Genomic DNA, 11,201 nt, shown 5'->3' with positions numbered 1-11,201 from the left:
AGACCAGGCTGGCCTCGAACTCAGAAATCCGCCTGCCTCTGCCTCCCGAGTGCTGGGATTAAAGGCGTGTGCCACCACGCCCGGCTAATTTTTTTTTTTTTAAGCAATTATAAAAGATTTCATGTCTGGGGCTGGAGAGATGACTCAGTGGTTGAGAGCACTGGCTGTTATTGTAGAAGACAGAGTTCAATTCCCAGCCTCCACATAGTAGCTCGAGACAGTGATAACAGAACATTAGACTCAGCCCAGGGCCCACTCATGGATCACTTCAATGAGATTGTACTGTTTCCTCAGTAGTCACCCTGCACACCGTTTTCCTGGAGATCTCCCTCTAAGAAGTCTCCCTTTTCTGCACCTTATCCCAAGCTATACCAAGTCCTTGGTTTCTCAAGCTGCCCTGGGACGGCATTTACCAGACTGAACTGTATCTCCTTCTTCATTGCCTGATGCCCCCCACCTCTGACACCACTGGCACCAGGCCTGACGTTTTTTGGAGGCAGGGACCATGTTTCCCCGAAACATCTGCATCCCCCAACTTGATGCTGGGTCATATTTCTCACCTGGAGGCAAAGAGTTTTGTGGTATGAAGCCGAGAAAATTCAGCCTTAATTAGCAGACCAGTGAACCTCAGCTGGAAGGCAGGCGGGGCACTCAAGTGATAGAAAAGAAGGTGAGAAGCCAGGGGTGGCACAGAGTGGCAAGCAGAATAAAAAGCACCCTCTAGCTAGTCCAGGAAGGTCACCTAGAATGGGGGACCCACATGCCCTCAAAACTGATGTGGGGCTCAGGGCGGGTGCGTGGGGAACCTTCTGATACGTTCTTCCCTGAGGGACCTGCCACAGTGGGCGGCAAAGCTTCTCCAGTCTTAGAAATGAGGACCCCAAGTTGTGTCTTACATGACATCAGTGTTTTCTTCCTCCGAGTAGCTGGCCAAGTTGCGTCTTGACGGGAGCAGAAGGCCTTTGGTGGCCATGGACCGGTTAATAAACTTAGGGTTTGGACAGGGCTTTGGCAGTTGGTCAATCACATTGATAACATTAAGGGCTTCCTTCTTCTTCGGTACAGCCTCCTCCCCACCCCCCACTTTACAGAATACCGTCGCCATCTGGTGTGGGTGGGGCGCAGGGTTGCCACCACCCTGCAGGACAACCAGCTGGCAGGAAGCAGAGGAAAAACTGAGGCAAAGGTCTCACCCTTGGTTTGGTTGAGAGGATTTGCAGTGCTCTGACTTCACAATCATCACACAGTGTAACAATGGAGGGGGCCGGCCTCCCCTTGATAGGAAGTTTTCTGTGCAGCTGGACAGACCAAACACCTAGGTTAGGGGTGGGCTTGAGCCAAGAAACAAACTTGATGGCCCCTTCCAGCACACATGACCCCCTCTAGGTCACGTTTGTGGTCACAACTACTTGGTCCTCTTCTGTGTGATATACAGAGAAACCCTGTCTCGAAAAACCAAAAAAAGGGGCTGGTGAGATGGCTCAGTGGGTAAGAGCACCCCACTGCTCTTCCAAAGGTGCAGAGTTCAAATCCCAGCAACCACATGGTGGCTTACAACCATCCTTAACGAGATCTGACTCCCTCTTCTGGGGCAGATCTGACTCCCTCTTCTGGGGAGTCTGAGGACAACTACAGTGTACTTACATATAATAAATAAATAAATTTAAAAGAAAAAAAACTTGATACATTTGGAAAATCTAGGGACACAGGTATTCTCTGTGAACTTCGATGGACCTCCGCTTGATCATACACTCTGTAATGATATGACTTGATTCTTTTTCATTGTCTTCCTAACATGAATGCTACTGGAAGTCAGGGATGCTTCACTGTAAATATTGGGTTAGGTGGAGTGAGAGTGTCCCCTAGCTTTGCAAATAGAGGCTGGTATACACAAGAGACTCATTGGAAGGATGTGTGTGTGTGTGTGTGTGTGTGTGTGTGTTGTCGGTGTATGTGCTTGTGTCTCTGTGCATGGATGTAAACGCTAGGTGTGCTGGCGCGAGTCGCAAGGCCGCTGCGTTTGCCCTCATGATCAGCAGATGGCGCTGCAGGCCTGGCCTACAAAAGACGCTCCAGCCGCGGAACCCGGAAGCGTCGGCTGGAGGGGGCGGGCCCAGGGCGCGGGAGTCTTGCGAGTTGGGAAGGGTTAGTGTCCCTCACCCCGACTTGCATCCTCTTCCCGCCCCCCTCGTCCCGCGCTGGCACGCCAGGACCTTTTCCCTAAGTAGAACTGAGGAATGCCCAGAGTGGGGGACTCGGCGAGCGCCCACGTGACAGACAGCCCCCAGGGCGTCCTGGGCTTGCAGGGACTATGGGCGTGCTCAGGGCAGGGCTGTGCCCGGGCCTCACCGAGGAGACCGTTCAGCTTCTCAGAGGCCGAAAGATAAAAACAGGTGACCTCATGGGCACTACCCCGGGGGTCGGCGCCGTGGTCTCGGTACACGTACGGGGCCTTTGGCTCTAACGGGATGGCCACACTCTTCCTCTGACTTTCTGGGGAAGCTGGGTTCACAGGAGCCGAGGCAGAGGATTTTACTGAGTGCTGGGGCCCCTTGCGGGGTCCTGCATCAGGGCCTGCGTGCTCGAGATCGGACGTAGAATAAGACCTTAATCCCGTTTTACAACAGAGCAAAAGGCTAAGCCATTCCTGTTGCCAATCACTTGCACGTGCTCTCTTTCCAGTGGCAGACCTGGCAGCTGCTGACTTGGAAGAAGTAGCCCAGAAGTGTGGTTTGTCCTACAAGGTGAGCTCGCGATCCGCAAGCTCCATCCCAACCCATTCTTCCAGCTGCTCCCCACGCTGCAGGATCAGAGTTCCTTGGGATCGATAAAGGGGGGCGCTAGATAAAGTGCTCCGCGGGGCAGCTGCTCTGCGGGGCAGTCTGGCCGTCCTGGAGCCTGAGTGTCCGCCCTATTGGTAGGCCCTGGTTGCCCTGAGGAGGGTGTTGCTGGCGCAGTTCTCGGCTTTCCCCTTAAATGGCGCAGATCTCTATGAGGAACTGAAGACTTCCACGGCCATCCTGTCCACCGGCATCGGAAGGTTTGTATGCGAACCTGGACATGGTGAAAGCAGAGACGGAGGCTACAGAGGACGGGGAGCGGTAGAGGAACTGCAGGCCTGTGGACTCCTCAGTGGTTTTCTTTAGAGTAAAGCTACAGGGTTTCTTAGCCTCAACACTACTGATACGTGGGGGGCAAGTAATTATTTCCTGGGATAGAGATATCCTGTGCACTGAGAGACATTTAGCAGCATCCCTGAGCCTTCTCTACCCACCAGATTCTAAGATGCCCCCAGTTATAACAATCAAAAATATGCCTCCAGATATGCCTCAGTATCTCCAACAAGCTAACTTTTCCCAGTGAAGAGCCACTGTCCTAAAACATAAGATGTCGTTAATACCCCCGTTGTTCAGTAGAGTCCATGATATTTCAGAATAAAGCAAGTGAGATGGGGGGGGGGAGGGGATGGAGGTCCTGGGAATCTGCACTTTTGCACTGACATAGGTCAGTGGTTTTCAACCTTCCTAGTGCTGTGACCCTATAATACAGTTCCTCATGTTGTGATGACCCCCCCAGCCGTAAAATTGTTGCTTTGCTTCTTCATAACTGTAATTTTGCTGCTGTTGTAAATCATAGTGTAAATCTCTAATAAGCAATATAGTCGGATCTGCCACCCCTGTGAAAGGGCTGTGCCATTGTCAAAGGGGTTGTGACCCCACTGGTTGAGAACTGCTGCCCTAGGTTATAGATGTTAGAAGTTATTGACCTCCCTTGTGGTTAGCCTAAGAGAGGGGCCAGAAGAGGTGAGGCCAGGGTTATCTAATGCAGAACCTGTTGCTTTTGCCATCTGCGGCAGCAGCGGGCAATGGGCATACCCAGAAAAGAGCAGTTACATTGTGCCCTGTTGTTCGGGTTGGGAAAGAATTGGAAGACAACTAGCATTTTCTGGCCAAGCGAGTCTGACCTCTCTCCCGGCCTATTTGTGCGGAGTTTGATGAATAACACGGCCATCACAAAGGTCTTTGGATTGGTCTGGCCCTTGCTGTTTCCATAACACATTCTCTTGGCAAGGTCCGCACAGTCTGGTGCTTGCTCTCGCTGGTTGGGGGTCTGTGTTTGTAATCCATCAAACATTGGCTGAGTGCCTACTGGGTGCCAGACACAAGCAGATGCTCTCTGGAGGAGGGAGTGGGGCTCAGGATTTTAACCTAATTCCAGCTGACTGTTTCGAGGTATACTTGGAGGTGAAAGGCCACTGTGAAAGCATTTGTAGGCGATGGGGGCATAGCTGTGCGGGGCAGAGGCCAAACAGGGATCTGGTGCCGCTGGTTTGGGTGGTGTAAGTCTGATCCAGGGTTTGTGACCGCAGAAGACATGTTGAAGGAGAGATGTGAGAAGAGGGACTTATTGTGAGCTCGGTTGTCCATTTGAAGAGTCAAAGGTGGTGATTTGCTGGGCTGGAGAGTTAGCCTAGTGTTTAAGAGCACTGGCTGCCCTTCCAGAGGCCCCGAGTTCAATTCCCAGCAATCACATGGTGGCGCACAACCATCTGTAATGGAATCTGATGCCCTCTTCTGGTGTGTCTGAAGAGAGCAACAATGTACTCATATATATACCTACGTAAAAATCTTAAAGAGAAAAAGATGGTTTTAGACTTCCCTCCAGTGTGCTGTGCCTACCTAGTGGATGTAACTTTGAAACCTTGGAAGTAAGACTATAGTCAAAGTTAGTGAACCTTGTGACTAGCATGCATTAAACCTGTTAAACAGGGTCCTTTGCTGTGGGCCTTCTTGGAATGCTGAGGCGCAGCGTAAATCTTTGCAGGGCAGACCCCGCAGTAGATGGAGGGATCGGTTATGCCTTGCAAGCCAGAGCTTTTGTCTGTTCATCTCTGTTGGAAGAAGGTCTTCAGGAAACATGAGGCAAGGTGTCTGTATGAGTGACTGAAGAATAACTGATGGGGGGGTTCCCTGGGAAAGGTGGGGAGAAATCTCTGCCTTCTAGGCCATCCTGGTTGGAGCCCTTCTGCATATTGATGTGCTCAGAGGTAACAGGGGATGTCCTGGATGAAGTAGGGAGCCCTGCTCCAGAAGCAGGAGGAGGAGTCAGGGATGGAAATGCAAATGACGTTGTTCCAGAGGCAGATTTGGAAATACCTTATGGAGGTGGGGCCTCGGTGTGTGGTCGATTTTATTTTATTTTATTTTTAAGCTGAGCATGATGGGGCATGCCTTTAGTTCCAGCACTTGGAGGCAGAGGCAGGTAGATCTCTGTGAGTTCAAGGCCTACCTGGTATTAGGAACCCAACTGAAGTCTTCTTGAGTCGAAAGTAGCCTTAGCTGCTGAGCCGGCTCCAGCCCACTGCCCATGAAGTGGGTTCGCTGTTTGTTTTTGTTTGTTTCTCAAGGTAGGGTTTCTCTGTGTAGACCTGGCTGTCCTGGAACTCACTTTGTAGACCAAGCTGGCCTCAAACTTAAGAGATCCACCTGCCTCTGCGTCTGCCTCCTGAGCGTTGGGATTAAAGGTGTGTACCACCACAACCTATCATGTGATGGGGTCTTAACTGGAGTCAAAACCAGTGATTCATTTTTTTCTATGACCATCTGCTAAGTGTAAAAAAAAAAAAGAAATACTCCCCAGCACTTGGGAGGCAGAGAGGCAGGTAGATTTCTGAGTTTGAGGCCAGCCTGGTCTACAAAGTGAGTTCCAGGACAGCCAGGGCTACACAGAGAAATCCTGTCTCAAAAAAACAAAAATAAAACAAACAAACAAACAAAAAAAACCCAAAACCTCACTCTTGGGTCCTGCTGATAGTACTTTTTATTTATTTATTTATTTATTTATTTATTATGTATACAGTGTTCTGCCTGCATGTATGCCTGCAAGCCAAAAGAGGGCACCAGATCTCATTATAGATGACTGTGAGCTACCATGTGGTTGCTGGGAATGAACTCAGGACCTTTGGAAAGGCAGCCAGTACTCTTCACTCCTGAGCCATCTCTCCAGCCCCTGATAGAACTTTTATTTAATCAATCAAGGACGATGTTTCCCAGATTTGTCTGCAGACTGGAATCACCAAGGAAGGACTACAAACAGCCTCTTGATGGCTTCTGATGCTCCTGGTGACTCCAGACAGTTGCTGACAGAGGCTACTTTTTAAAAAAAAAAAACGCCCCTGGAAGCCAGGTGCAGGGAGGGGGGTGTGCCTAGTCCCAGCTGCTAAGATAGGAAGATCATCTGATGCCGGGTGTTCGAGGTTAGCTTGAGTTAAGACCGCATGTCACAAAAAAGAAAAGAGAGGTAAAGAAAAACAAAACCAAACCCAAACCCAGAAAGACGTTGTACTATGCAGGCAGAATTGATTCTCCAACTTGAGCATGCAGCCAAATCATCCAGCCTTCTTCACTCTTTCCCTGTCTCTCTCTCTCTGTCTGTCTCTCTCTCATTTGTGTGCATGAGTATGGGTTTGTGTGCCTGTACACATGGATGCCAGAGGGCAACAGATGTTATTCCTTAGGGATCATCTGCTTTGTTTATTTTATATTTTTCATTCTCATGTGTATGAGTATTTTGTCTGCATGTATGTCTGTACCACATTCATTCCTGGTGTCCCTGAAAGTCAGAAGAGGGCGTCAGGACCCCCCTATAACTGGAGTTACAGATGGTTATAAACTGCAACACGGGTTCTGGTCCTCTGTAAGAACAGCCTAATCCCTGAACCATCCCTGTAGTCTCCATACATTGTTTTTGATGCAGGGCCTGGGACTCAAAGCTCCCACACTAGAATTTTGACAGTCAGACCACTGTCCTTTTGTTCAGTAACATTTACTGTGTGCCTTTAGGGGCTTTTCGGCTTTGTGCTAATACTAGAGCTATAACGGGGTAAAGGCCTCAGAGCTTTTCTACCAGATGAGGGAGGCAGCCAAAAAACAAGCAAATAAAAAATAATTACAAACTCCCAGAACTAATAAGCGAGTTTAGCAAGGTCTGGGGATACAAGATCAACACATAAAAATCAATTGCATTTCTCTGAATTCACGATGAACATGTGAAAACCGAAATTAAAAACGCCATGCCATTTGCTGCTGCATCTAAGAAAAGGAAACACTCGGGTCTAAATCTGACAAAGCCCGTGTAGATTTTGTATGCTGAAAATTAGAAATGCTGATGAAGGAGATCAAAGGCGACCCAGATAAATGTAGAGACGGCCTGTGTTCACGGGTTACAAGACTCTACATTAGTGTATGCCAACTTTCTCCAACCTCTTTCTTTTTTTGCCTGGATACTGGAGGGTGAGCTCTTGGCTTTGCAGACGCTAAGCAAGCCCTCTACCGTCATCATTAAGCCTTCTCTCCAGAAGGAAAAAAAAAACTATATATATATATACACACACACACATACACACACACACACACACACACACACACACACACACGGATGAAGCAGAGGGAGGGAGGTACAGAAATTCAGCCCTGGTCCTGGGCATAGCATATATACATACATATGGTATGTGTATCCCCGATGGTGGGATCAAAGGCACATGTCACTGTGCCTGGTTTACTTCCCAAATTTATCCGCAGATTTAATGCAGTTTCTTTTCTCTTCTCTTTGCCCATCCCCCATTCTCTCCTCTTCTACCATCAGCCTGGACAAACTACTTGATGCTGGCCTCTATACTGGGGAGGTGACTGAAATTGTGGGTGGTCCAGGTAGCGGCAAAACCCAGGTACCCATGGGTCCAACAGTAGGGGAGGGTTGGGGGAGGTGGGTACACTGTCCTGGATTCCTTGGGGGGAAGGGGTCCTTGCAGGTGTCCTTGTGGGTTTCGAGGTCAGAACAGACCGGATGGGTGCTGAGAATGGGTCGGCCTTGTCGAGTGTATGTTGTTGGAATCTGGGCAGGATGTGTGGGGGAGCTGCCTGGCGGCCTTCCCTCTTCCCCAAAAGTTTAGGTTTACCCAGCACCCCATCTTGTCTCTGAAGGTGTGTCTCTGTGTGGCTGCAAATGTGGCCCACAGCCTGCGGCAGAATGTACTGTATGTGGATTCCAATGGAGGAATAACGGCATCCCGCCTCCTCCAGCTCCTCCAGGCTAGGACCCAAGATGAGGAGAAACAGGTAGGAGGCAGGGTGGCGGGGGTCCTAGAAAATCCTGATGCTAGGAGACCTCATGACCCTGAACACTGTAAGGGTTTACACCATCTGTGGGAACCATCATTGTCACTCTGCACCTGGAGAATCTTCTGCATTCCTAAAGCTGCTCGTGCTAATGCTGCCATCCCAGCTTGGCTGCCTCCCACACTGACTCTCCGGGAACTTTAAGGCCTTGCTTACCATAAACCAGAGCAAGCAAGCACCTAGCATCTGCGTTTCTAGCCCATTTCTTGCGTATGGCAGGCATCACCAGTCAATCATATCGGTCCTTCCTGCTGAATTCTGAACATCGTCGTACAGCTCAGCACCCAGGTGGTCACCACTGTGAGATCCAGCCCATTAGGCAAAATCCATTTGCCATTCTGGATGCCAGCACTGTGTCTAAGTGCCTCTTTTCCTTTCAGCTCTATGATTACTCTTTATGGCTTTCCTGGATCCCCTCTCCAAGTCCCTGCTTCTCTTTCTCACCCCTCAGGCAAGTGCTCTCCAGAGGATACAGGTGGTGCGCTCATTTGACATCTTCCAGATGCTAGATATGCTGCAGGACCTTCGGGGCACCATAGCCCAGCAGGTGAGCTCGCTCATCTGCCTGTTTCTGCTTTACCCAGCTGGCCAGGTGTTGCCTGTATGCGGGCAGGTGTCTGACCACAGGCTGTATGCAGAATGCCTGTGTCCACCAAGTGTAACATCTCCAGCTGTGTTTGCACGCGCACGCCCCTAACCCCCAGGTGGAATTCTGTGGTGTTTAATTCCTGCGCTTCCTTGTTGGCAGGCTCACCAGCCCTGGACAACAGTGGGCTCCTTGAGTCCAGGGTTATACTGTCTTCACTTCTACGTTACTCGCTGAAATCAATTTGAAAAACTTTTGTGCCAGGCCCGGTGTCGAATGCCTTTAATCCCAGCGCCTAGGAAGTGGAGGCAGGTGTATCTCTGTGAGTTCAAGACCAGCCTGGTCTACAGAGTTCTAGGACAGCCAAGGACTACATAGAGAAACCCTGTCTCAGAACCAAACAACCCCACCCCCAACAAATGGTGTGTGTGTGTGTGTGTGTGTGTGTGAGTGAGAGAGAGAGCGAGCTGTGGCTGGTTAGGAACTAACAAAATCCCCCTGTCCTGTCTCCTGAGTGCTGAGATTAAAGGCATTTGCTTCTCCACATCTAGCTGGGAGACTCTCGAGGCAATCTGTCCTCTGTGAGACTGGAGGTTGGCACTAAGTCCAGTGTCTGATTCTCCTGCTCTTCCTCTCAGAACTGGCTGCGATAGCCCCAAACCTCTTGTACATACCCACTTAGGTTCCATAGTTAAGCAAGTAAGTGGTACATTTCTCAGTATAGTCCTGGCTGTCCTGGGACTCATGGTCATCTGCCTGCCTCTGCCTCCCAAGTGCTAGGATTAAAGGCGTGTACCATTACCACCTAGCCTAAACTTGAAGGGGGGGTGGGGAGGGAGGAAAGAGACCGAGACCTACATCTGCTGAGGCGTCCCACTGGCCTTCACCTTCTAATAGAGGAGCTTTCCCAGGGCAGGCCCTAGAGGTTCGTGATACCTGCTTTTCCCCATTCCAACAGGAGGCAACTTCTTCAGGCACCGTGAAGGTTGTGATTGTGGATTCTGTCACTGCAGTCATCTCCCCACTTCTGGGAGGCCAGCAGAGGGAAGGTGAGGAAAAGAAGGAGAGCCTGGGGACAGGGTGGGGACTTCACCTCCCAGCCCTGTCCTTCAGCCCTCTGCTGCCCCTCCTCTCTGTTCCTCCCCCAGGCCTGGCCTTGATGATGCAGCTAGCCCGAGAGCTCAAGATCCTGGCCCGGGACCTGGGTGTGGCCGTGGTGGTAATTTCTAGCTCTCTGTTTCTCTTAAATGTCAGTTTGGAACTTAATAGCCCTTAAGAGGACAGAACCCTGAACCCAGCTTCTACAGGTCAGAAAGGTGGTACTGGCTTGCCTTTTGTTCTGTATGTATATATGTATGTATTTGACTTTTTGAGACAGGGTTTTGTTTTATTTTGTTTTTTACAGCTCTGGCTGTCTTAGAACTCACTCTGTAGAACAGGCTGGCCTGGAACTCAGAGATCTGCCTGCCTCTGACTCACAAGTGCTGGGATTAAAGGCGTGCGCCACCACCAGCTTTGAGAAAAAAGTTTAAAAAGGAAGTTTGGTGACCCCAACCACTTGTAACTCCAGCTCCAGGAGACCCAATGCCCTCTTCTCATCTCCATAGGCACCTGTACTCATGTACACATACCCCAATGCAAACACATGTATATACATGTAATTAAAGCTAATGAAAAGCTTCTTGAGACAGGGTTTCTCTGCATAGCCCTGGCTGTCCTGGAACTCCTTTCTGTAGGCCAGGGTGGGCTTGAACTCGCAGAGATCTGCCTGTTTCTTCTTCCTGGGTGCTGGAATTAAAGAAGTATAGTTATCGAGTCAGGGCTACCTATACTTTAGCGGTTCTGTTCTTGACACAGTGTCTTACTAGGCTTTCAGGCTGCCCTTGAACTCCTAGACTGCTCCTGAGGGGCTGGGACTACAGATACACACACACACACACACACACACACACAAACACACCCAAGTACATGTACTTCAAATGTCCAGCTCGCCCAATTTTAAGGAAATAGCATACTAACTTGTGTACCTGCAGGCAGTGTGAAAGGACCTTTGTTATCTTGCTATTTCTTTCTGTTCTTTCTTTTTTCTTTTTGGATTTTTTGAGACAGGGTTTCTCTGTGTAGCCCTGACTGTCCTGGAACTCACTCTGTAGACCAGGCTGACCTTGAACATCTTGCTCTTTCAAATGCAGAGTCCTGGGCTTCCATCTACTGGCTTCTGGGTGTTCGAGGGTACTTGGGGGCCAGTCTCTGGCAGAGAGAGTATGAAAGGAGCCGTAGTATCCTACAGAGGCTGTGGTTTGAATGCCTCTGTGGGTGGTCTGCTTAAGACTAGTCCCCCCAGCACTCGGGAGGCAGAGGCAGGCAGATTTCTGAGTTCGAGGCCAGCCTGGTCTACAAAGTGAGTTCCAGGACAGCCAGGGCTATACAGAGAAACC

At 49.9% G+C, this 11,201-nt stretch overlaps 2 protein-coding genes across 3 annotated transcripts in view; one reads left to right on the top strand and one right to left on the bottom strand.

Moving 5' to 3' along the window:
* Positions 1 to 1,105, bottom strand: part of Fndc8 (fibronectin type III domain containing 8) — a 7,727-nt gene extending 6,622 nt beyond the window's left edge. The window contains exon 1 of the mRNA XM_021214106.1: positions 897 to 1,105. Coding sequence (XP_021069765.1) covers positions 897 to 1,105 — 209 coding nt within the window. The remainder of the gene's footprint in view (positions 1 to 896) is intronic.
* A 1,001-nt stretch (positions 1,106 to 2,106) lies between these two features.
* The window catches only part of Rad51d (RAD51 paralog D), a 17,823-nt gene continuing 8,728 nt past the window's right edge, over positions 2,107 to 11,201 (top strand). The window contains exons 1-8 of one of the 2 annotated variants that reach the window (XM_021212443.1): positions 2,107 to 2,393; positions 2,683 to 2,744; positions 2,922 to 3,040; positions 7,645 to 7,726; positions 7,983 to 8,117; positions 8,629 to 8,724; positions 9,722 to 9,812; positions 9,912 to 9,982. In XM_021212443.1, coding sequence (XP_021068102.1) covers positions 2,312 to 2,393; positions 2,683 to 2,744; positions 2,922 to 3,040; positions 7,645 to 7,726; positions 7,983 to 8,117; positions 8,629 to 8,724; positions 9,722 to 9,812; positions 9,912 to 9,982 — 738 coding nt within the window. In that variant the 5' untranslated portion in view covers positions 2,107 to 2,311. The remainder of the gene's footprint in view (positions 2,394 to 2,682; positions 2,745 to 2,921; positions 3,041 to 7,644; positions 7,727 to 7,982; positions 8,118 to 8,628; positions 8,725 to 9,721; positions 9,813 to 9,911; positions 9,983 to 11,201) is intronic. The other variant, XM_021212440.2, reaches the window with a different exon arrangement.

This window comes from Mus pahari, chromosome 14, assembly GCF_900095145.1.
Source record: "Mus pahari chromosome 14, PAHARI_EIJ_v1.1, whole genome shotgun sequence".
Taxonomy (NCBI): Eukaryota; Metazoa; Chordata; class Mammalia; order Rodentia; family Muridae; genus Mus; species Mus pahari.
This window is presented reverse-complemented; position numbering and strand designations above follow the sequence as displayed.